Below are 27,232 nucleotides of genomic sequence, written 5' to 3'. Positions count from 1 at the left end.
GAAAAATAAATCTGCCTGATGCTGTTTCTCCATGTGTTTTATCAAAGTAATAATTAATAAGCCATGTAATGAACTATCATCAATATTCTCATGTTTTTTAACTCATAAACACTCTAGTCTAGCCATTTTGAAAAGAGATATCTTAGGTGTGAATATATTTAAAGTCTATAAATTCAAAAATAAGTAAAAAAAAAACAGGCGCTTGGTAAAATTTTGAGCAAAACATGATCAGTTCCAGGAAAATACAACAATTCTGCTTCCTTTTACATTTTAAATGATTATATTTTTGAGCAGCCATTTGTCTTCTGGAGTAAAAGAGATCAGATAGGCATGTGTCTGTCTGATATACAGTAATTACTGTGTTATAAGACCTGAATAAAGAACTGAAAACAAAAACGAAGAAAAAACACACCAAAACAAGTTCAAAAAAGGGTTAAAAGAGGAAGTCGACCCCTGAAATTCAAAACTAAACAGCCCTGGTGGATGGAAAATATAAGAAAATATAAAAAAAGAGATATAAAAGGAGAAAGAATAGACAATCCGCCTTCAATATATTCACTGCTATTCCTCTCAGGGAGGCTTGTGCCATCTGCGGAAGATTTTTCATCTCTGGCACGTTGGAGCCGGCCGCTTCTTTCGCTCCGTGTTCTGTGTTCTCGGCTGCGGCCAGATTGACAGATTGGAGGACGGAACTCTCCCTGATCAATAACTCAGCACCGTGGCATCTGTCTGCCTCCAACACGCCGGGGATGGTCAGCTCAGTCAGGGGTGAGAGAGAGAGAGAGAGAGAGAGAGAGAGGGAGAGGGGGACGAGCGAGATTTCCTATTAATGTTCCCATTGATTTTCCAGCATGATCTTCATGTCGGAGCGCCGGCCGACAAAAAAGAGAGCAAGTGTTTCTTTTTCTTTTTTCCTTGTCTTTTTTCGGCTTTACTGTTTGGAGAAAGCTTGAAGTCAAATCCTTTTGTTTTATCCTGATTTATCCAGTCAAATTCTTTTTGAAAATGTCTTTTGCAATACTTTTAGAGGAAATCCTCCATGTTATGACTGAACAAATGTCTGGAAATTGTGTGGTAAACCAATTCAAATGGAAGTCTTTTGGATGGGAACTTGCCTTTGCAGCACTGTTGTAGTATAACTGTAGTAGATACCATCATACTGTATGGTTGCACTGGACACTGGAGTCCTAAGACTGTTGAAAATGTAAAAAAATGTTCTCTTATGTGATAAAATAGAATGTTTGTTTCCGTTTTTAAATTGTTACCAAATTTTCTCCTCAATTCAGTAGATTGAAAATTGGTTGTATACAGCTCTGTAAAAAAAGGGACCACTTCAGTTTCTAAATCAGTTTCTCAGATTTTGCTATTTATAGCTATATGTTGGAACAAAATAAACATCGAAAATGAACAATAATTTCAGACCTCAAATAATGCAAAGAAAACAAGTTCATATTCATAAAGTTTTAAGAGTTCAGAAATCAATATTTGGTGGAATAACCCTGGTTTTTAATCACAGTTTTTTTCCATGCATCTTGGCATGTTCTCCTCCACCAGTCTTACACACTGCTTTTGGAAAACTTTATGCCACTCCTGCTGCAAAAATTCAAGCAGCTCAGCTTGGTTTGATGGCTTGTGATCATCCTTCTTCCTCTTGATTATATTCCAGAGGTTTTCAATTTGGTAAAAAAAAAAAAAACATAATTTTTAAGTGGCCTCTTGAGTTGTATATATCAGAGTTTGGAAACATATAAATTAAAGGGTTATCAAATGACACTCTAAATTTGTAAATATCTCTTTCTCATATATTTAATGTATATATTCTAAGTGATGTCACTGTGGCATTCTGGAGTAATGGGAAGTCAACCTTAAGAAAAATGTTCATTCGGCTTTGCATAAACCAGATTTTAGAGTCCTATAAAAGCAGCAAATCAAACTGTTATCAAATAACACCATGAACACATGGGAAGTCAAACATAGGAAAAATGTCTATTAGCCTAATAACATAAGTATCAAGTAATTTTACTAGCTGTATCACATTCAGAAGAAAAAATTATAATCCATAATCGTCTATTAGCCTATACTATCAGGTAAACTTTTAACCTCTAAATCCCAAGCCTAAATGTGTTCAAGGGCACATGCCAAATGCTAAATATTTATTTTTGCAGGTTGAGCATGATGTTATTTAGATGGCTATGTAAAATACAATAAACAGATTGTAAGAAAGCGGCATGTGCCGCCACCAACCACCAGAGGTCCTGTAAATTGCAGTGGAAGAGCTAGTGGATCTGGGCTAAAAAACTCCCATAAAAAGTCCCAGAATCCCAAGCGGTAATCAGCGCAGACCAAGCTCAGCTGTGAAAAGCTTAAAAGCCCCAGCAGTCGCACCTTTGGTGACCGGTAACAGTGGGTAAAAGTGAAATTAAAAAGAATTTAAAAAATAGAAAAAAAAAAACCACAAAGCACCATATGAACATTCCTGGAAACAATTGAATGCTGACTCACATGTAACGTGTAAGAAAAGAACTGCTGTCTCGGACCCCAGGCCGTTCTCTGCCATGGCGGACACTCTGTAGATTCCTACGTTCTTGTAGATGTGCTTGATCCCGTCTTCAATGGAGCTCACGTTGGAGTAAGTGATAGCATTACCGTCACCGAAGTCCACTGTGATGCTTGTCCTTGATCCATCACCCTGTGGAAAAACAGAAATGACACTAATGAATTGAACATAATGTCAGTAATTGCATTAGTCATGCATCAAAATTTCAGGCTCTAGACAGAGGAACACATCACTCATGCTTTTCTTCTCATGGCACTGACTAAGCTCTATTATCTACAGTTCATCCAGCAGGAGCTTCATTAGCTTTTGTTGTTTTTTTTTTCCAGAGAATTCACTTCTGACACTAAAGGGGAACATAAATGAAATTAGAAACTTGAGTCCCTTTAGAAACGTGTAACGTGCAAATCATGGCATACAAATAAATTTGGAAAACATATTTCCCATGTTGTCTAAGTACTGACTTGGGTTGGTCAAAAGCTGGAAGAGAAATTGGGTGGATAATAAACTGGATGGTTTTTGGGTGGTTGCTCAGGTGTTACTGAGTCCTAAGGTGGTTGCTGAAAACCTTAGGTTCGACCTGTTCCACACAAGATATGAATTGTTTGGTTTTACAGCTTTACAGCTATGAGACGGATGATGAACTGGGTAGATAATAAACTGGACGGTTTCTGGGTGGTTGCTCTGGTGTTGTTCATGTGCTTAAAACATTACGCTCGCTGGACTGGTTCAACACTAAACATGAATTGTTTGGTTTTACAGCTATGAGACGGAAGATGAACTGGGTAGATAATAAACTGGATTGTTTCTGGGTGGTTGCTCAGGTGTTGTTCACGTGCTTAAAATCTTAAGTTGGACTGGTTTAACACTAAGCATGAATTGTTGGGTTTTACAGCTATGAGATGGACGAGGAACTGGGTGGATAATGAACTGGATGGTTTCTGGGTGGTTGCTCTGGTGTTGTTTACATGCGGAAAACTCTAGGTTGGACCAGTTCAACACTAAACATGAATTGTTTGTTTTTACAGCTATGAGATGGATGATGAACTGCGTGGATAATGAACTGGATGGTTACTGGGTGGTTGCTCAGGTGTTGTTTAAATCCGGAAAATCTAAGATTGGACCGGTCCAACACTAAAAATGAACTGTTGGGTTTTATTGCTATGAGACGGATGATGAACTGGGTAGATAGTGAACTGGATGGTTTCTGTGTGGTTGCTCAGGTGTTGTTCACGTGCTTAAAATCTTAAGTTGGACTGGTTTAACACTAAGCATGAATTGTTGGGTTTTACAGCTATGAGATGGACGAGGAACTGGGTGGATAATGAACTGGATGGTTTCTGGGTGGTTGCCCAGGTGTTGTTCATATGATAAGAAAACCTTAAGTTGATCCTGTCCAACACTAAACATGAATTGTTTGGTTTTTACAGCTATAAGATGGATGAGAAACTGGGTAGATGGTTATAAGATGGTACACTGGATGGTTTCTGGGTGGTTGCTCAGGTGTTGTTCATGTTCTGAAAACCTAAGCTTGGACTGTTTTAACACTAAACTTGAATTGTTTGGATTTACAGCTATGAGATGGATGAGGAACTGGGTAGATAGTGAGCTGGATGGTTTCTGGGTGGTTGCTCAGGTGTTGTTCACATGCTGAAAAACCTTAGGTTGGACCAGTTCAAGACTAAACATGAATTGTTTGTTTTTACAGCTATGAGATTGATGATGAACTGTGTAGATAGTGAACTGGATGCTTTCTGGGTGGTTGCTCAGGTCTTGCTGGGTCCCAAGGTGGTTGCTGAAAACCTTACTTTGGACTGGTTTAACTCTAAACATGAACTATTTGGTTTTACAGCTATGAGATAGATGAGGAACTAGGTAGATAATGAACTGGATGGTTTTTGGGTGGTTGCTCTGGTGTTGTTCATGTTCTAAAAACCTATGTTTGGACTGTTTTAACAATAAACATGAACTGTTTGGATTTACAGCTATGAGATTAGATGGATTATGAAGTTGGTGTTTACTGAACTGGATGGTTCCTGGGTGGTTGCTCAGGTCTTAATGTGCTTCAAAATTTAGGTTGGACTGGTTCAACACTTAACATGTTTAGTTTTACAGCTATTAGACTGACAAGGAACTGGGTGGATAATGAACTGAATGGTTTCTAGGTGGTTGCTCAGGTGTTGTTCAAGGGCAGAAAACCTCAGGTTGGACCAGTTCAACATTAAACATGAATTATTTGGTTTTACAGCTATGAGATGGATGATGAACTGGGTAGACAGTGAACTGGATGGTTTCTGGGTGGTTGCTTAGGTGTTGTTCTAGTGCAGAAAACCTTAGGTTGGACCAGTTCGGTTCAACACTAAACATGAATTTTTACAGTTATGAGAAAAAAATTAATAAGAATACGAAAACCTTATGATGCTGTATGTAGCTTCTACCATGTAAAAAATGTGGAAAAGTTTAAGACCACATTTTTAATGCTTTCTTATTGTTTTTTTCTTTGGCCAAAATGTGTATAAATTCTTACTGCACAAATGTTATTGGACTAATGTAAAAGCTGTATACAAGTACACCTTCCACATCCAGATCAGGAGGAGTAGCAGCTCCAAAAATCACGTTCTTTTCTTTAAGCACATAATTAAGCACGTAAAGTTGGGTCCGGGGTTGGACTATCAATTTAAAAATCATATTAGCATTGCTACGCTAGCGCTAGCGACAGACGCATCATGTTAAATGAGCATACCTCTCTAAAACGCCCCTCTCGAAAAGTCATATTAGCATTTAGGTCACGCTAGCCTCCTATAGTGATTGAAAATGAACTCGGGGAACCCGTTAGCGCGGTGCAAATGAATGAGGTTATCATTGTTGGCCACATTAGTATTTAGGGTGAAGTTTTCATTCAGCGCGCTGTGATAAATCACCTGCTCGAGAAAAACGAGGAAGGTGACATTGTGGCTCAGCAGGGCTGTGAGCTTGCCCTCGCTGGTGACCAGGTGGAGGCCTTTCGGGGCCTGGCTGGGGCACGGCAGTCGGCGCGCCGTATACAGGTCCACCACTCCGGCAGTGCAGTTATTAGACACCACTTTCCTATACCTGCAGACACACCAACACAAGGGGAAAGGCTTAAAAATGACCTAAAAGAAGGAAAAAGACCATAATTTACCCAGAATTCATTATATGAAGGTAAAACTGATGTAAAAATGGGTCAAAGCAATAGTTTAAACACAAGTTGCTAATTGTTAATCACAGCATCTCATCAAAACATCAGTTTATTCTACAAAAAAAAAATATGCAATTTTCTTTTGCAATTTTTGCAAGTTTTAAGCAAAAATGACAAACCTTTACCTATTTGCAATAAACCAAACGATAGTAAATAATTAACACAAATAATACAATAACACATAATGTCGCTGTCCAATGAAAACCAAAACAGAATATCCAAAACAGCAACTTTACAAAAGAGAGAGAAAGTTCTGAGTCTTTCATTGGAAGTCAATGTAAAAAAATAGTTTATTTCAAGTAATTTTGAAGAATTTCTATTGGTCCATTCATCAAAAGATTTTAACACAGTGTTAGGGACCGATTGTTCACAAAATTCTATTTTTAAAAGTATACTGTAGTACTGAAACCCCTTCAGGAACTTAGGCCCTATCCCCTTTCACCCCTTAGCCCTGCCCCCTGACCCCAGACCTAAAGCTCATAGGTTAGGGTCGTTCCATTTTGTAGGGGGAGGATTTCAACCCGTTCCCTTCTATCTCTGTTCCAACACTCAAAAACATGGGGGATAGGGGGACAAAAAAAGACATTTTGTCAAAAAAAGAATTGTGTCTTATGGGCAATGGTCTTCAGTTCAGTTAGGCTATGTAAAGCCTGGCATGTCTATATTGTATCCAGATTGATTTTTGATAGTCTGATCTGTACATACAGAATGTGTCTCATCTGGATTTGAGAATCAAACCCAATTTGCCATCAAATTCCATCAAAGATTTCCTACAGGGTTCAAATCACTACAGAATCTTCCAGGACTTCTTCTAAAACCAAGCCTTTGTGGGCTCTTATCCTCGGTATGCTTTTTTAAATCACACTGCTACCAAGATTGTCTCATTAAACAATGAATGAAGAAGTGAGTGTACTGGTGTTCCTCATAAAGTGCTGGAAGACTGTACGCTGCTCTTAAGCTACTCTGGAATACTGTAGTACTAAATACTCACCCAGTGCTGTTGAGAAAAGTGTGGCCTGTAGTGCAGCTTCTGGACATGGAAGAGGGCTGAAACCAGAAAGCCGGAGTACACCTTCCGTCTGTTCTTCTTTCATAGCCATAATCACTGGAGGATGAACATATACACACACACAAAATAGTGTTAAAGAGAACAAAAAAAGAGCAAAGAACTGTGAAAAAAGAGAACAATACAGCATACAAAATACAGAAAATTCTGGACAACATTTCACCCAAATTCCAAATAAAAAAATATTGTTATTAAACCATTTATTTGCAGAAAATGAGAAATGGCTGATATAAACAAAAAGATGCAGAGCTTTCAGACCTCAAATAATTCATATTCATAAGGTTCTAAGAGTTCAAAAATCAATATTTGGTGGAATAACCCTGGTTTTTAGTCACAGTTCTCATGCATCTTGGCATGTTCTCCTCCACCAGTCTTACACACTGCTTTTGGATAACTTTATGCCTGCACTCATGGTGCAAAAATTTAAGCATTTCAACTTGGTTTGATGGCTTGTGATCATCCATCTTCCTCTTGATTATATTCCAGAGGTTTTCAGTTTGGTAAAATAAAAGAAACTCAATATTTTTATATGGTCTCTTATTTTTTTCCAGAGTTGTATACATTTTTAATAGTCGCCTGGAATGTTCAGCTTTCAGTTAACAGCTGTGCTGAGCTTGTTAAGAGTTAATTACTTAAATTTCGTGTCTTAAAGTGTTCAAAAGCATCAGTTGTGAAGTTGTAAAAAGGTAGAGTTGGTATAATACCAGGAATAGTCCTATTTGAGTAATGTTTTATTCCATATTATGGAAAGAAATACTCAACTAAGCAAAGAAAAAAAATGACTTTAAGAAATGAAGGTCAGTCAATTTAAACAAATTCAAGAAGTTTGAAAAAAATCTTCAAGTGCAGTTGAAAAGACCATCAAAAACATTACGATGAAACTGGCTCTCATCAGGAAAGGAAGACTGAGAGTCACCTCTGTTGCACAGGATAAGTTCATCAGAGTTACCAGCCTCAGAAACCGCAAGTTAACAGCCCCCCAGATAGGAGCCACCTAATTATTTTGGTTTAGTGTTTAACACTTTTAAGTTACTACATGATTCCTTATGTGTTCCTTCATAGCCTGAATGACTTAAGTATTAATTTACAATGAAACACATGAGTGTTTTCTAGTTTGAAGACATTATTCTGAGTTTGTATCAGATAAAGACTACAATATCAATGTTGGTCGTTCACTTTGTGCTGGCAACCGAGTTTGGAGTCACTGTGGCACACTTATAAAAGTCCCAAAGGTGGAGGAAAGCTTCCACTAAAGTGAGTTTTGGCAAAACTGTTATGTTAAAAGTAATTTAAAAGGAACTAGTTACTTTTAAAATCAAGTATCCCATAAAGTAACTCAATTACTTTTTAAAAGGGGTAATCATGAATCAGATTACTTTTTTTAAAGCAAATATGCCATCACTAGTACCAACATATTGTCTCACTCAACTAAATATTAGCAACTTACAGAGACTGCTATTGTTGTCCAAAATATTTGATTTTACTTCAAAGTCAAAGCAAGATAAAATATGATAAAAGTACCTAAAGAGAGATTATACATTTTTCAGAGTTACCAGCCTCAGATAGCACAAGGTAACAGCAGCCCAGAACCTCTTTTTTATTGTTTAAGTTACTACATGATTCCTTATGTGTTCCTTTATAGTCTGAATGACTTCAGTACTCATTTTCAATGTAGGAAAAAGATGAAAACTAAAAATATTCAATCAAAAGCTGTTTCCAGACTTTTGACTGGTATAACCTGAAATCTGGAGACTTTCCGCAATTGTCAAGAAGAGGAAATAGGCCTCGAAATGACAAAACTAGCTCAATAATTCTGTATCCTGCATCCAGGCATAAGCAAACACAATGCATGTCGTCACTGTCCAATGAAAAACACTTCTCTCCATTTTTGTCGATTTTTAGTTTACTACATCATTTGAACACACGAACTGTCCCTCACACTGTGCTAAAACTTCTTGATGAACGGACCAATAAAAACTCTTCAAAATGACCTGAAATAAAGTCTTTTTACATTGACTTCCATTGAAAGTTGACAAGGTTTTTTCTCTCTCCTGTAAAGTTGCTGTTTTAGAGATAAGTGTTTTTCATTGGACAGCGATGATGTGGACTTATGGTTTATCTAAATTTGAGACTAAAACATCTGTAAAACGCATGAGATCTTCTCACGGGTTGGATGATCAAGCAGCCAGACGACACAAGCTTAAGTTGTTTGTCCTACAATTAAAACCCAACGTGGCTGCGCAGCTCCAGACGATGGGGACAAATTGCTGCAATTACGGCTACACGCTACACAGATGCGGCTGCGTTGTGATAGTTAATGAAAGCTATTACGCTGCCTGATTAATGTCTTTCAGCAGGAGCTCCAAGCAGTGCCGGCACCTGAGGGGCCTGAGGATTCGGGGACGTAACAAAAAAGCAACATTAATAATTCAAGCAATTCATGGGAAAAGCAGAAAAAAAGGCATTCCGACTGCGAGCCGGGGGAGCAGGGTGAACGCGGTGAACGGGTTTCGGTTTACATTCAGTTAAACGAAACAAGAATCTGTTGTGAGGTCCTGGAGAAGACACGGAGACATGGGGATGAACAAGGATGGTTGTGGAACTTCACGTGCGTTTGACGATATTAGATAAAAAATAAGTCCACCGTTATGAAGGATTTATAATTGGTTTATATAAGAGTTTATTGAGTTTATTATGGTTACTAATTATGTTATACTTAAGCAACAATACACTCTAAGTTTGTGTTATAATGTGTAATATTGCCACTGCTGTACTTCAGTCATAGATCAGCACAGCAGAGCCAATATTACACATTATAGCACGAACCTCGAGTGTATTATTGTGATTTATACCACAGTTTCATTATCGCTGTGTATTGAGAGATTTAGATTCAAAAAGGATGGATTGGTTATAAAAACTCTGTGAGTTAAATAGTTCCATTGCTGCTCTGTTTGTAGCTTTGTTGTTTGGCTTGTAAGCGCTGCATCGTTGCTAGGTTACCTGTATGTGGCGGAGTAGTACATGGAGAGCTTCAGTTAAAGTGCATTACCGGCTGATAATGGCACTCATAGAACACCTCTCCGCCACCTCTTTTTAAAGGATTAGTTATGATTTGTAAACCATGTATACTATCATTAATAAAGTTTATGAATGACATTGTTATAAACCATTTATAAACCATTTATAAATAAGGGTAGTCTTATTTTAAAGTGGTACCAACATATTGTCTCACTCAACTTAATATTATGAACAGAAAATGGTAATTTTCTTTAAGATATTTTAATGAACTGTCATGCCTCATGTTAAAAGTGCTTCTGAAAGCCACTCAGCTCTGCCTGCGTCACCAGTCTCCAGACTACATTGCCCAGAATGCTCCACACACTGATGTCACACCCATTCCCAATCACCAATCACAAGACACTGCACATGACACCACCAGGAAGTAAATCACCTGAATTCTAATCAGCTGTGTGCAGTCTATTGACGTTTTTTTTCTGTGTTTTCTGTGCCTGTGTTTATCTATTGTTTTTGACCTTGATATTGTATTCATCTATTTGGAGTTTTGCCTTGCTGTGTTTTGATCCCTGGACTGTTTATCTACTCTGTCATGTTATCTCCTTGTTGCTGCTGTTCACAAGCACTGACCTTGCTTTGTCTGACCACCTCTTTATCTTATACTTAATATTTAATACAGAATTCTTTGATTTGCATCTGCGAGTGTCTGAGACCTGCTCAATTATGACATTTACTTAAGGGTTAAAGCAAGATAAAAGATGTTAAAAGTACCTATCGAGAGATTAAACCTCTAGGGTCCAAGATTTTTTTTATTATTTTGCGTATTTTCTTAAATTGGCCTTTAAATTCAATTTTTTTAACATAACACTCATAGGTTTGATATCAAAATGTCCAAAACAATTTCAGTTTGTCTCTTAATAATGGGGTTGCATGTGAATTGTTACAACTTTAAAGAGATAATATGTTTCTAAGCATGAAAAAACCTGAAGCCTGATTTTAGAATTTCTTCATATACACCTCTGGAAAAAAATCAGTATGATGAGTTTCTTTAATTTTACCCAATTGTTTGGTCAAGTTTTGGTTTCTACCAGCTGTAGTCAATCATGCAGAACTTTCAGCAGCACTGAATTAAAGCTGATATTTGTAAGTTTCAGGATTTTGGGGGATTAAGGGCCCTCTCTGGTGAGAATGGGTAATTGCACGGTCTCTTTTCAGAGCGGATGAATTCGATTCCAGGTTATGTTCAGTCAGAGAGAGAGAGAAAGAGAGAGCGCTTAGTCAGAAACTTTACTTCAACTACACACTTTATTTTTACTGTGAATGAATGAGCTACTGAGGTCTGAGTTTCCTCTTCTGAAGTCCCCATTGCTCCACCGGCCGCTCGCGTTCAGTAAAACTGAGCCGGCCCCTTTTTTAGAGGCTGTACGTGTGATGTAAGTACGCAAAGACACGTGACGTGGCCAGACAAACTCCTGTGAAAAGCGATTCAACACCCCAGTTTTTAGAATGAATAAATTATTAGGTTTAGCAGGGATGGTTGTTTCAGCGCACTGGTTCCATTAAACACAATATGTTATCCTTTCTCCACTCAGAAATGCTTCTGCTTTTTTAATAATACAGATCACCTTGTGTTATTTTTTTTTTTATTTATTATTTAAAGATGCAACAGCAACAAACATAAGCAAGGTGGAGCTTTAAGCTTAAACTTCTTGCAATAAAGTGGTCAGAAAAAGAAACATCTCACAAACTCGCACACAAAAACAATTACAATCCAGCCCTTTGTCTTACTGCCATGACAATATTCTCCTCGTAATCTCTCACAGCTGGAAACTGCACAGTTGACTAGTTTCCACTTAGCAGAAGCAGCCTCGGAGCTAATCTAGCAGAGCTTCCCTGTAATGCTAATCACAGCGGCCAGCCATGACAGTCGACTCTCCTTACATTCCCTTATCCTCACCAACATGCCACTCTGCTGTTCTCAAAGCTGAACGTTTTAACTAAATACAGGTAAATGTAAAATTGTAGACTAGACTGAATACATTACAGTATGTGAACAAAAAGTTATTGGGACTTCTAAAATCAAGGGGTAATTATGCAGGTCTTGCTGTTGGAGGCGCCGAAGTAAACAAAAATTTTAATTCTTAAAAAAAAAAACATTTTCTTTTAAAGTTAAACAAACACTGGACTTTAATCTACACAGATTTCTCTCCTGAAAACTGTTTATTTGGGTGAGTAAAGCTCTTACATTTATTAACAGTAAGCTTAAATTTACACAATTTTGACTCAAATGGCAGAAAGTAGAGGCCACCATGCTAACCTAGCAACAATGCAGCGCTTACAACAGCGCAGCTACAAACAGAGCAGCAATGGAACTATTTTATCTCAGTGTTTATAACCAAACAGATCGCATTTTCTCTTCCTCTTTAATTCAAAATCTTTTAATAAACAGTGATAATGGAACTGTAGTATAATTAAGCAATAACACACTCGAGGTTCTTGCTATAACGTGTAATATTGGCATGACTGCAGCACGGCAGTGCCAATATTACATGTTATAGCTCGAAACCTCGAGTGTATTATGGCTTAAATGTAATATTGTGTAAATGTAATGTAGGAAAAATTAACTCACCATTCGAAATCGGACTCGGTGCAGTCGCAGGGATCCGAAGTCATCGTAACCGAATAGGTTTTACCCATAACGCACCTGGCTATGGGCTTCAGCTTCCGGTAGATTCTCTTCACACCCATCAGACAAGGCTCGCCCTGTAAGCAGATTTATTATTTTAATCACAGCCGGTTCTGTTGTTTTCTTCTTCTTCTTCTTCTTTTTTCCATTTTTTTTGTTCTGATTTCCCTCCAGCTATAAATAATTCACATTCCGCAGCGACAGTGCATGCATGCATTGCACTGAGGGTGAAAAATAAAACGAGGGAGAGAAAAAAGTGAAGAAAAAAAGCTTCCACACACTGTGCATATTCCCCAATTTCACATTCTCCCTCAACTCTGTGGGGTCCCGTTTTTTTTTTTTTTTTCGTGGAAGGTTTTTCGTAGGGTGCCTTCCTTCCTCTCGCGTGTCATGTATAGCGCACTTGAAGTTACTTCTTCTTCTCCTACTTTCTTTCTTTCTTTCTTTCATTCTTTTGTTCCTCTATTACACCCAACTTAAACCGAGCCGCCTCTCTATTCCGGGGGTAGGATTTGAGCTGGTTGAATAAAAACGAGGCTTTCTCAGAACGCGACGGAGGACCATTTATCTTCTTCTGTCGCACAGAGCCGGACTTTATTCGAGTTTTCGCATCAGAATAAGTGGTGCAGAACTGGGCAAACAATGAAATCCATACAGCATTTGTCATCCTCCCAAAAATGCATGACTGCATGGTTTCAGAAGATGCAATTCAGATTGTATTCTAATTCACCAGCTGGGGATGTTTTCTCTATTCTCCGCGTGATGCGATACAAAGATTTCCCTTTGTGTCTTAGTCGGATCTCTGTATTGAGGCCATAGAAGAAGCGAGAAGGGAGTGTTAAAGAACTTCAGTATTTGTTCTAGTAACTTTCCCAGAAACTTTAACTGCAGTAATCAGTCAAAAGGATTCTACTGTAGAAGTATTAGTGCTGTCAAAATGAAAAAAAAAAATCAAAAATAAATATACAGGTATTATGCAGGTATTATTTGGCTGGTGGGATGTTCAGATGCAGCAGTGCTGCTGGAGTTTTTTAACACCTTAGAACCAAAAGCATCCTGTTTGTAGTGTCCTGTGGAGCAGCTGCTGTAGGTAGAAGTGTCTAGTAGACAGTGAGTGAACACAGAGTTTAAACCATCCATACAATAACAAACAATAATAAAATGGCAGTCCATCAACGAAGACCCTTTTCCACCTTCCAACCCAACACCAAAAGAGGTCATTTACAAGCTACTTTATCTTAACACTGATATTTCCTCGCTCCAAACAATAAAAAGATACAAAACAAATAGCCCTAACAAATGAGAATCCCCTTGAAGGGATTCCATTAACATTGTTGTGGTACTTTCCTTGATGTTACCCATCACAGAATTACACTGTTTGACATTGCATACAGTTTATAACCTTTTGTTGTCTGGGGGGTCCCAGGGCTGCTTGGGGTCCTGGGCAATTGATTGGTTTGCTTGCCTTGTTGCAACGGGCCTGGGTAGGGGAGCCCATCCTCCTTTGGTTGGTCTTAAATGCAGGTGTAATGCAAGGCCATAAAGCTAATGATGGTTCAGGTAATGAAACTGGGCTGATTGAGTAGCTGGCAGTGTTGGGAACGTTACTTTGAAAAAGTAATTAGTTATAGTTACTGAGTTGCTAACTGGGTTACTCCACTATAAAAGTAACTAGTTACCAGTGAAAGTAACTATTGCGTTATTTTTGTGTTACTTGCCCCCGTAACCCACACCCCCCACCCCGGCCCCCACCTTCTCAGAGCTTGTTTCATAAGCCAGATGAATAACGTGCACGACAGCAAAGAAAAGTACCTGAAAAGAGGTTTGTCCACAACAAATGTTTCGTTTGGGGAACTAATGTGCAATAGACGTGCACATTTTTACCTTTGACCTCAGTGAGAATAGTGAAATAGTGTCTGTATTTCCATCTGGAAAAGGCTGTTTAGCCAATGGAGTCCTCCTCACTCGCCATCTCTCGCTATGCGCTCTAAACACCCACCCACCTATTTTCTCTGATTGGCTGAAGACCTAATCTTACTATACCTTAGCCCAGGGGTGTCCAAACTACGGCCCGCGGGCAATTTGCGGCCCATTTCCTTTGTTGGAGTGGCCCGCGAGGTATTTTAGAAATAGAATGAAAGTTGGCCTGCTGTTAAGTAGGTTTTTATAATGTGAGATTCAAAGTTTGAACGCTAGGTGTCAGAAATGGGCCAAAGAGTCAGAGAGGGTGCGCATTTCGAGCGCAGGAAAACGGGGCAAAAGAGTCTAAAAGTTGCCGTAATTAAGGAGTTTTATATTAAGAGACATCGTGAAATTAAACATCAATTTGAAAAATCTTAGTTTACACAACACTGTCAGAGATAACGACAGTTAGTCAAGTAAAATGGTGTGTAAATTAAATAATCAGGAAAAAAGTATTATTTAAAGTGGTATATTTCATTATTTGTTTTATTACAGAGTGTGGCCCGTGACTTCAAATATATTTATCCTTCTGGCCCCCAACAAAAAAAGTTTGGACACCCCTGCCTTAGCCAATCCTTGCTTAGGCGGTTATCTCATCCTCCCCTCTATTGTGACTCACACACACACTTGCGCCTTTGTCTGTATATGCGAAGTTTAAAAAAAAAGTTAATTGAGCGGCTAAAGTAACGTTCAGTAACTGGGTGTCGGAAATGGAAACAGCGTTATAGTAAAAGTCAGAGTAATTAGTTATTAGTAGATTACTCGTTACTGAAAAAAGAACGCCGTTATTCCCATCACTGGTAGCTGGTTGGCGGTGGTGGTGTTGCAAAATCTCATATATGCGTAAGTGAAGTCCTGGTAGTCCAGGTAAGTTCCTTCTCCCAAAACATAGGCATTTTAATAACACTAATTGGCAATATGGTCTAAAAAAAGGGCTTTAGTCAATCTGCAAACAAAACCAACGTTCTATCACAATTTGTTACAGGTCCTATAAGGCTAGTTAAACAAGCATTAACTAATAATATCATAGCATGTTTCTCTCTGCTTCCCTCCACTCTCTCACTGAGTGAAAACACCAGTCATCATCTCCGTTCTCGGCTGCAAGTACAGGCTTAAATTAACACGGCCTGGAATAACTCCTAGAGCCTTCTGTGACTGTCTTCAGGATAACACCTGAGTCTGATTTCACATGGTTCTGAAAGAACACCCTGCTTCTGACAAAGCAATCAAACCAATGCCAGTGGGAAAAATCACATTCTTCTGACTATTACAGTTATCATTATCATCATCATCATTAAAAAAGGCTGCATCCAGACGGAATCGGATCAACCAACAGGAAGGAAACGAATTTGTACGAATGAACATGTTTGTGGAAGCCTCATAGTGATTCCAATTCCAATTCCAAGGTCTTTATTACAGACGTTTGTAATTCTTTATTTTTCCACTGTGTACTTCCAAGAATTGACATTCACAATGTACATTTTTATCACTTCTGATATCAGAATGATCACATTTTTAATGCATTCAACATGAGCAAAAAAAAAACATGTACAGAACAAGAAACTATTAGCATGGAGGATGCCTTAAATGATTGTGCAATAAAAATGTAATAAAAACGATAATGAAGGAATAAAATATACGTTTTCTGGGTAGTAGTTTGTATATAGTAGTTTGTGTTTCAATGAAATCCAGTCTTTTATTCACCATGTAAATTGTCCATTTTGACCATAGTTTTGCTAGTTTGCTAGTTTTTGACATCTGCAGCCTAATAGCAAATGTAATTTTTTTCTATTACATATATTTCAGTGACTATATTTATCCATTCTTCCATTACTGGGAGATCAGGTATACACCATCTCCTTGTTATGGCTTTTTTACTTCCAATCAAAAGAATATTTCACAGATATCTATTTGATCCTATTGCTTGAGGACTGATCTTTCCTAAAAAATACAATTTTAATGAAATGCTACTTTGAGCATGTTAACGGCATGAAAATAGCGTTTTTTTTTTTTTGCATGGTCAACTCTATGCCTCTATCACAAGCACTGTAAGCCTTTAGGAAGCATTGGGTAAAGAGCTGCATTTCAAAATTCTGGGGGTGAATGGAGGCAGGCTATTCGACCAAATTTCTCCTTTAATGTAAAAAAGTACATTGAGATCTTACAGCAAAGGACTCTGCGCTCAAAAAGTCATCTTTTTTTTACAGGGAGATCCATGTAAAGGCATGGCTGTGGTCAAAGTAAATGTAAGAAACACTGTGTCTCTATCTTTCTCTTTGCATTTTTATGCAGTACTAACTTGTTTTGTTGACTTCGGAACTTGAAAATGACTTGTCTGACTTGTTAATTGAGTAAAATAGATTTTCTTTCTTTCTATCTTTTAGTATATTGGCTGGTACAGCTGCCTGGCCTCAGTGTTGAAGGCTGCAAGAGCAAGTTACTCCTTTCTCTGCTGGAGAAAGTGGCCTTATGTTGTTCAAATGCAAGGTCAAGTTTTATAATCAGAAAGTTGAATCCATATTCTGGATTAACTATTGTATTTTTTAACCAGACAATGCAAAGTAAATGTAAGAAACACTATGTCTCTGTTTTGTTTTTTTTACTTGCATTTTCCTTACAGTCCTTACTTATTTTGTTCACTTCGGACACTAAACATGACTTGTCTGACCGGTTAATTGAGTAAAATTGATTTTTTTTTTGTTTCCAGTATATTCTTTCTCCTTATTGAAGCAGGCAGTATTTTATTTAGTGTAATTACAGTAAAGCAGAGCAGATGCTAGCTTGGCCACTACACTTCAGAGGGCTGCTATAAAAAAAAAAGGCCAGTATAATGTAGCAGCCCATTGAGTTACTCCCATTCCCCTGAGACAGGACAGTTGGCTGTAGGCCTGGGCCCGATCATACATTATTCTCTCTGTGCAAAACACACAGGCAGCAGCAGGTCCTGGAGGACAGCATGTCACCATTGGTTAAAAGAGAATCACCTGAGCGGCTCCGGACAGCGAGGCCGGGGAGAGTGCTGCTGTCGGCGGCTCTACTGAAAGCGCCGGGATTAGACCTCACAGATGTCATAAAGATGGGAAAGAATAGGAGCGGGCAGTGATACATCTGATCAAACCCTCGTATGACTAGCTGGGGAGCTTCTTTCCACAGTCCGTGAGTGAGTGGAGCTGGAGTATCAGTTCCCAGGAACAGTCCCAGGTAAGACGAGGACACTGCGGGCGACGCTCAGGCACAGCCAGGAACGGTCGTGCTTTCAGCGAGCGAAGGCCGACTCTGCAGGCCTCTTTTCAGAGATGAAAGGGCTTCAGACATATATGAAGCTAATGAAATATTGAGAGGGCCATTGTAATGCAAGCCTGGCTGGATTTTCTCTGCAGGCTTATTCCTGGAACTGTACAGATGTTCGTATAGATTCACTGGAAAGTTCTTAATTTGTTCACCAACAAATCAAATCTACCCTTTGCAACAAATTCAATCACTTCACAAGGCTTGTGCGGCCTTCAATTTACGACTTTAGTGCTTGCAAGTACGACATGATACTGCTCAAGTGGTTTTCTGTGGCGGTCCTGATGAGTACCACTTTCATCATACTGTGTTTAAAGTCTAAAGGAGACTACACTTGAGAATACTTTATTCTTAAAATTTTTCAGATGCCTCTTTCAACTCATCTGAAGTCAGCCAGTGCCTCTTTTCGAACTACTGCTGATGCAGCATTGCCGAGTAGCACCACAGCATGTTTGGAATGAAGGACAACAACTTGATTACGATACAGTTGTGGTCAAAAGTTTACATACACTTGTAAAAAAACATAATGTTATGGCTGTCTTGAGTTTTCAATAAGTTCTACAACTCTTATTTTTCTGTGATAGAGTGATCGGAACACATACATGTTTGTCACAAAAAACAGTCATAAAATTTGGTTCTTTCATAAATTTATTATGGGTCTGCTGAAAATGTCACCAAATCTGCTGGGTCAAAAATATACATACAGCAACAAAATTTGTCAATTTTGGTGATGTAGCGAGTTGTGTTAATCAAATTAGCTTCATGTCATGGCCTCTTCACTTCTTGTAAGTGATTCTGATTGACTACAGCTGTTGACTTCTCATGAGCCCATTTAAATAGGGCTCATTTGACCCAGTGATTAGACTCAGCTACAAAAGCTACAATGGGAAAGTCAAAGGAACTCAGTGTGGATCTGAAAAAGCGAATTATTGACTTGAACAAGTCAGGGAAGTCACTTGGAGCCATTTCAAAGCAGCTACAGGTCCCAAGAGCAACTGTGCAGACAATTATACGCAAGTATAAAGTGCATGGAACAGTTGTGTCACTGCCACGATCAGGAAGAAAACGCAAGCTATCACATGCTGCCGAGAGGAGATTGGTCAGGATGGTCAAGAGTCAACCAAGAATCACCAAGAAGCAGGTCTGCAAGGATTTGGAAGCTGATGGAACACAGGTGTCAGTCTCCACAGCCAAGCGTGTTTTACATCGCCATGGACTGAGAGGCTGCCGTGCAAGAAAGAAGCCCTTGCTCCAGAAAAGGCACCTTAAGACTCGGCTGAAGTTTGCTGCTGATCACATGGACAAAGATAAAACCTTCTGGAGGAAAGTTCTCTGGTCAGACGAAACAAAAATTGAGCTGTTTGGCCACAACACCCAGCAATATGTTTGGAGGAGAAAAGGTGAGGCCTTTAATCCCAGGAACACCATGCCTACTGTCAAGCATGGTGGTGGTAGTATTATGCTCTGGGGATGTTTTGCTGCCAGTGGAACTGGTTCTTTGCAGAAAGTAAATGGGATAATGAAGAAGGAGGATTACCTCCAAATTCTGCAGGAAAACTTAAAACCATCAGCCCGAAGGTTGGGTCTTGGGCGCAGTTGGGTGTTCCAACAAGACAATGACCCAAAACACACATCAAAAGTGGTAAAGGAATGGCTAAACCAGGCTAGAATTAAGGTTTTAGAATGGCCTTCCCAAAGTCCTGACTTAAACCCCATTGAGAACATGTGGACAGTGCTAAAGAAACGGGTTCATGCAAGAAAACCATCACATTTAGCTGAACTGCACCAATTCTGTCAAGAAGAGTGGTCAAACATTCGACCTGAAGCTTGCCAGGAGCTTGTGGATGGCTACCAAAAGCGCCTAGTTGCCGTGAAAATGGCCAAGGGACATGTAACCAAATACTAATGTTGCTGTATGTATATTTTTGACCCAGCAGATTTGGTGACATTTTCAGCAGACCCATAATAAATTTATGAAAGAACCAAATTTTATGACTGTTTTTTGTGACAAACATGTATGTGTTCCGATCACTCTATCACAGAAAAATAAGAGTTGTAGAACTTATTGAAAACTCAAGACAGCCATAACATTATGTTTTTTTACAAGTGTATGTAAACTTTTGACCACAACTGTACATCAGCTCACAGACGCCTTATGCTGATCGACATCACCCTTTGGGGTGATGAGGAAAAAATGAGCACCATTCACCCACCCAGAGAAAGCAAAGCCAATCGTACTCTCTCTTAGGATTCTGGCAACTGATGGCAAGCTCCATGACCGGGATTAGAACCATAATCATCTGCTTTTGATCCCCCATCACTGGTGATGCCACAACACAAGGAGGGTGAAGACTAGCACATGCCTCCTGCGATACATGTAAAGTTAGCCACTGCCTCTTTTTGAACTACTTCCTCTTAGCACGCTCATAGGAAAGCGCGGTCGATGTAGCTACATGATACATCGCGATACAAATATTGCAGATACTATTAACAAAATGTTGGAGAATGACTTTAAAAATGGTAATTTCAGAACTCCTTTAAAACGCAAGACCGCACTGACTGAACATGTAGTGTATGTGAAAATGCATTCTGGCAACTGATGGCAAGCTTTGACAATCCAAAGCATCTGCTTTGGATTGTTGCACAAGAAAACCCATCAAAAGTCGCAAATATTGTAGATACATTTAAAAAATGTTAAAGAATGACTCCTATAAAATGCAAGGTTACCTGCACCGCACTGACTGAATGTGTACTGTATGCGAAAATGCATTCTGGCAACTGATGGCAAGCTGCATGACTGGGATTCGAGCCAGTAATCTTCCAATCATAGTGGCAGCTTTTTAGACCGCTGATCTACTTGGTGCCCGTAAGCAACTGCTTTGGATTGTTTCTTGCACAAGAAAACACATCAAAAGTTTTAAATATTGCAGATACGTTTAAAAAATGTTTGAGAATGACTTTAAAAATTGTCATTCCGAGTTTCAGAACTCCTATAAAAAGCAAGGTTACCTGCACCGCACTGACTGAACATGTACTGTATGTGAAAATGCATCCCTGCGAGCGAGTCCCACCACGACGTCAGAATCCTTCACTACGGGGAAGTTCAAATGGCATGATTGACACAGGAGATGACGAGAGGAAACCAGCAGCCGGAGGCAAAGCGGTATGGCTGCTCTCGCTCTACCCATCAGAGCAAGGCACTTAACTCCCACCTACCCTGGGAGCGTACTGCATGCCTGGACCCCAATCTCTCCCCATCTGTCTACTATATGTACACGTCTGAGGGACGGGTTAGAATGCACACAGAGACAAATATTCAATGTAACAGTTGGATATGAAGTTGGAGATGAGCTCGTAGCTTGTAGACCCAGAGCCTGACAAAAGTTTGGCAGAGCTTTACTGTCCTCAGAACTGTGATTATACACTTATTATTATACATTTATTTGACTCATCATCAAAGAAATGGCTGCAAAAATAGGAAATAGTTTCAGCTGGAAGGAAGTGTTAGATTACAAATGCTATTTGAATGGAAGTTAAAGAAAAACAGGGACCAATAATTGATTATAACAATTGTTTCTATCACCATCAGAAAGCCTGTTCATATTTCCTATTTAAATTTTTTATTTATTTAATTTATTTTTACTTGTTTATTATTAATTTTATTATTTTATTCAAATGTTTTATATTTTCATTCTCGCTCTTAGTCATATTATTCATTTTACGATTCATTTCTTATCATTCTTAACATTTTACTTTACTTTTACTATTATCTTTTTACTTACATTACTTACATATATAAAATATATACTTATATATTTTATAAATGTTTTACTTTTTATGTTTCAATTTGTTTTTAATGGCAGTTTAGAATGGTGACACTTCATTTTAAGGAACACAAATTAGGCGCTTATTCATGTCTTATTATTTGCTTAATAAAGCCTTAATTAGACATTTGTAAATGATTTATTCACTACTTATTAGGCCTTAATCAGTTTCTTTGATTTTGCTATTTATAGGTAAATGTTTGAGTAAAATGAACATTGTTGTTTAATTTTATAAACTACAGACAACATTTATCCCCAATTCTAAATAAAATTATTGTCTTTAAAAGCATTTATTTGCAGAAAATGAGAAATAGCTGAAATAACAAAAAAATATGCAGAGCTTTCAGACCTCAAATAATGCAAAGAAAACAAGTTCATATTCATAAAGTTTTAAGAGTTCAGAAATCAATATTTGGTGGAATAACCCTGGTTTTTAATCACAGTTTTCGTGCATCTTGGCCTGTTCTCCTCCACCAATCTTACACACTGCTTTTGGATAACTTTATGCTACTCACTCCTGGTACAAACATTCAAGTAGTTCAGCTTGGTTTGATGGCTTGTGATCATCCAACTTCCCCTTGATTATATTCCAGAGGTTTACAATTTGCTAAAATCAAAGAAACTTTTCATTTTTAAGTGGTCTCTTTTTTTTTACAGTGTTGTATATTGTATATAGTTTATTGTCGCTGTCTAATAAAAAACAAGTATCTCCATTTCTTAGAATTTTTAGTTTACTACATAATTTGAACACACAAACTGTCCCTCACACTTTGTCAAAATGTATTGATTAATGGGCCAATAGAAATTCTCCAAAATTGTTTCATTGACTTCCATTAAACGTAAAGTTGCAAGTTTTGGGAATACATGCTTTTCTTTGGACAGCGACAATATATATATATATATATATATATATATATATATTAAATGTCTTTTTCCACACATCACACATCAGTTCGACAGCACACTCGCTCTTGGGAGCTTTACCTGGTTGTGGAGGTGCCAGGTCTGGTAGTCTGCCTCAGTGCACCGCCTGTTAAAAATAGACCTGAAGTCGATCTTCACCAGCTGCCACTCGGACCGATGACTGACGTGACCGAAGATTCTGCAAATAAAGACAGCCCATCAGTCACTGTGTGTCTGGCAGGCGTCCGTATATCTGGCCACCGCTGACTCCAGTGATTATCAGGACGGGAAAGTGGTGGTAAGGTATGCTAATGACGCTGCTGTCATAACTACTAGGTATGTGGATGAGTAGCTTCATGTCTCTTGTGTCCTGTAAGGTTGATACATTGAGTAGACTCAGAGGCTAAGCTTTCATAACCCTAAAAAACGAATCATCTGAATCTTTGGCCCAATCCCATTTGTCTTTTGTATTCCTACCCCTTGTTTTCAAGTGTAACCCTTCCCTTTCTTTTGGAACAGAGTTATTGTACAAGAGAAAAGGGTAAAATCTGCCCCTTAAGCACCTGATACAGATATAGCTATAGCTATAGCAGTGGAGCGCTAAAGTTCAGCAACCTAGCTGCTGCTGCATAACTAGTAAACTTTAGAGCCTTATCATATATATATTTAAAAAGGAGGGCAAGTGGTGCAGAATTTTATTTTGAAATATGATTGTCCAATCACTAATTCCTCTGTGATGGGGAGCTGAAATTATCTTTTATTAACTTGTATTTTCTGTTCCACATTAAAGGCTGTACACTGAAAAAAATAATAATAAATGTTATAAATGTAATTTCAGATAAATGCAAGTAAGTTTCAAGACTTAAATTTTACATTGAGTAAATAAGTGAATGGAACTTCAGTTGATCCTTTCTTTTTAGTAAACTTTACTTAATTTATATTTGCTGAATCAATCCTCAAAACTTTACTTAATTTCCGCATACAATATTACCTAATTACAATTAATTAATGTATACAATATTACTCAAATCATTTATGATACATGATACATATAAACAAAACCCACATTCAAATATTTACATAATCTCAAATATTTATATTATCTCAATATATTTGTAAACAGACCAAGTCTCACTCTCTCAACACATGGATGGCATGTAATACATCTCTTTTGAGACAGTATTTTTAAATTTCAGGAATTATAATATATTATGTGTCATTCCGTAGATTTAAGGGCTTTGAAATCTCCTACAGAACACGTGGACTAGATGCCAAATTCTGCATGTTTCAAAATAGATGTAAAAACTAGACAAACATAAGAAAATTAAAGGTTTGGAGCACATGGATGGTTTGATTTGTATTTAGGAAAATATTGATTTTAAAATGAAGTTGAGGAAAGAAGCAATTTTATGATATTATTCTTTATATATTTTGACATTTTGACAGATTTACTTTATTTTATGTATTGCAATTAGAAGTATGCTTTTCACTAATGTTCCTAATCAAACATGAAAGCCTTTAAGTAATGCTTCAATAGAAATCCTCAAGATTTAGGGGTGTAATGTCCTGTTAAGGGGTTAAAGAGGTGTCAAAGTGCTGTCAAGTCCTCTGACGAAGAGCAAAGTTGATTTGCATGTACCGCAGTATCAAAATTAGCATGTTTTATTCTTTAGAAATGCAAAAAAAGGTAGTAAATGGAAACATAAATAAGAGTTATCAGTGTTTTTTTAAAGGATTTAGTTGCACAAAACAATGGCAATATCTTTTCCATAAATATTAATTCCCTAAAAATACTGCATGCACAACAACAACTCTATGTGAGAATATAAATCATAATAAAATATCACTTAAACAAAAAAAAAAACACATGCCGTCTAAATACATCTGTGCTATCGACTGAATGTTTAGCGCTTAGCGCTTGTACGTTTTTCCAATAAGCTGTGAGTGAGAAATAATTAAAGGAAAAAGAAAAAAAAAAAGAAACAATGTAAGAAGAGACTTTTCAAGGTGTACACACACCGAGAAAAACACTGGGGAGAAACTAAATCAATAGATGTTAAAGCTTAACCTTGTGCGATGCTGCATAAAATGCTCTACATCAATGGATATTGCACTTTAATATCTTTTTCAGTGACACTCCCACACAAACACGGCTGCATTTCAATAAAGGTGGCGCCTTTTGCTTATGCTGCCGGCGGACTAATAGCTCATTATGTGGAGCTTTTGTTGCGCGGCGGCGTCTCCGTCTCCCAGCACAGCCTTCCAAACACTTCACCTCCGCCGGGCTCTCCCCTCGTTGACTCCGAGCTACCGAAAATAGGCCCGAGCGCACGGCTCGCTCGGCCCCCCCATTGATCCGAGCTGATCAAAATGCAGCAGCAGCTGGTTCTGATCTTTGGCTAGACCTTGAGAAAAGCTGCAGTTATTCGTAAGGGAAAACCGGCCAGTGATCGGCAACTGCCAGGTTGAGTTTTTAAAGGTACACACACACACACACACACAAACACAGATGCAAGCTTGAGGACGAAGAATACGTGGACGAATTCACAAAGACACAAGGATTTGCTGTAAAGTACACTTAACTCTCACTGGAATTGTCTGGTCTCCAACAAAATTTCAGTCTACAGAGATTTGCTCTAAAAATCCAATTCGATGTAATGTAGGATTTTAGGCTTTAGCATAGCTTGATGACATACTGGTACATAATGTGAATTTTTTTTTCAGTTTAAAATGCCACTTTTGCAGCTAACTTAAACAATACAGGTTGAAAATTCTGGTTGCTTGGTTGCTGATGCTGACAACCCACCTGGTCCCAAAAATGCTCTATTGGTGATAAATCTGGAAGAAGGTTGCAATCTGGAACAGCCATTCCTAGGAAACCCTTGCTAGTCTCCAACAAAAGTCTTGAGATTTGCTGTAAAAGTCCAAATCTTTGTAATCCACCATTTCCGGCTTTAGCATATCTTGATGACATAGTGGTAAATAATGGTTTTTCACTTTAAAATGCCACTGTCGTAGCTAACTAAAACAATACATTTAGAAAATTCCGGTTGCTGGTTGCTGAAGCTGTTGACCCAGCTGGTCCCAAAAATTCTGGAAAAGTGTTGCAATCTGGCACAGTCATTCCTAGGAAATGAAATCCTCTTGCTGTGTGTGGGTGATCATTAATCAAAAAATGGTAAAAACCAGCAGCCCTTGTTGACTGGATAATTTCTCATTTATTAACAATACAAGAATAACCAACGCGTTTCGGCGCTCAGGCCTTCATCAGGGTTAAAAGACAAAAGTTAATAGCATTCCTGCTTTTAAAACACACATGATTACAAAACAACCAATGAGAACACTCCAAATACTAAAGGTCACATGATCAGCCAATTGTGGGTGATCATTAGCCTACTGAAAACACTGTGTATGGGACTGAAGCTTGTAGAAGTGCAGTGCACACAGGGACCGTAGGAAAAATACCAGGCGAATGAGTAATGAATAACTCTATAGCATTGAACTTTCACAAATTATGACCTTGTGAGGTCAAACAAATGGTAAAATATATGGCTACATTTTGTATGTCTTTGTATTCTGCCATTGGTTTCACACAAGGTCACATTTTGAGAAAGTTTAATAGCGTTATTCATTACTCATTTCGTCCGTTATTTCTTCTACAGTTCCTAAAGTGCCACAGGGAGCACAAATATAATGATATAAAAGTAAAGAGTATGTAGACGTTAAAAATAGAAGATCCTAACAAGGTGTTGGATAGTAGAAAGAGGTTATGAAACTCTGGTCTAGATTGATGACCTAATGGACTCCTGTTACTGGCACTCACTCCTGTTACTTTTTTTGTTTTTGTGTGCGAGGGATTTAACAGGAATGAGTTTTTAGCTTATAATTAGCAATAATATGAAAAATTGCTAAATGGCGGCTATGTTAATAGCATGAGGACATTGAGCAAAATATGGTGATTTTTTTTTTCCAACATGTGCATTTTTTTTTATTCATTATTAATTTAAGTAGCCGGAATGTGTTGTGTTAGTGTTGGTTACAATAAAATCAAATATACAGAAAAAAACAAAACAAATGAGGGAACTTAATTTTGGACTTTCCATGCTCTTCACAAGAACCAATTATATTTTTAATTACATATCTTACTTTTGCAATTAGGTCAATATACAAGACACCATGCTTAATAATAAAATTTATTTTATTTTTATTTTGTGTGTCCATTTATTAATGTAATTTTCTGGGGACAGAAATGGCATTCATTCAGTGGAATGGCCCTTATAATCATTTTTCATTAAAACATTTTAGCAGTACTTCCACCTGGCATGTTCTGCTGGATAATGCTCGCCCACACACAGCAAGTGTTTCTTATGAATGTCTTTGCCAGATTATAACCTTCCTCTCAATTTTTCTTTAGCTGCAATTCTGGCTCATCCGTAATGTGTGAACACAGAATCGAGAGGCCAGTTTTTATCCAAACTGAAACACAGTTTCTCCATGTCTAGGCCATCCTCCAACACTAAATGAACCGGTACCAGTATCTGATTTAAGTTCCTATTCTGACCCATGTCTGACCACCACTGACTGAATATATAACATCTAAATTAATAGGTAGACTAAAATTATCAGTTAATTATCAGGTAGAAAAAAAAGCTTGAAGATGAAATATGAACCCCAACCGAATTAATTAATCTTTCAAGCTGAAGTCTGACTTGTT

General features: G+C 38.0%; 1 protein-coding gene across 2 annotated transcripts in view; it reads right to left on the bottom strand.

Annotated features, from left to right (window-relative positions):
- The window catches only part of LOC103033078 (VPS10 domain-containing receptor SorCS1), a 389,355-nt gene that overhangs the window by 25,080 nt on the left and 337,043 nt on the right, over positions 1-27,232 (bottom strand). For both annotated transcript variants that reach the window (XM_049469578.1, XM_049469579.1), the window contains exons 15-19: positions 22,600-22,717; positions 12,485-12,618; positions 6,766-6,879; positions 5,476-5,647; positions 2,503-2,689 (exon numbers count right to left, since the gene is read on the bottom strand). In XM_049469578.1, coding sequence (XP_049325535.1) covers positions 2,503-2,689; positions 5,476-5,647; positions 6,766-6,879; positions 12,485-12,618; positions 22,600-22,717 — 725 coding nt within the window. The remainder of the gene's footprint in view (positions 1-2,502; positions 2,690-5,475; positions 5,648-6,765; positions 6,880-12,484; positions 12,619-22,599; positions 22,718-27,232) is intronic.

Source organism: Astyanax mexicanus, chromosome 21 (genome assembly GCF_023375975.1).
Source record: "Astyanax mexicanus isolate ESR-SI-001 chromosome 21, AstMex3_surface, whole genome shotgun sequence".
NCBI lineage: Eukaryota > Metazoa > Chordata > Actinopteri > Characiformes > Acestrorhamphidae > Astyanax > Astyanax mexicanus.
Note: the sequence above shows the minus strand (reverse complement) of the source record. Positions and strands in the feature narration are given on the sequence as shown.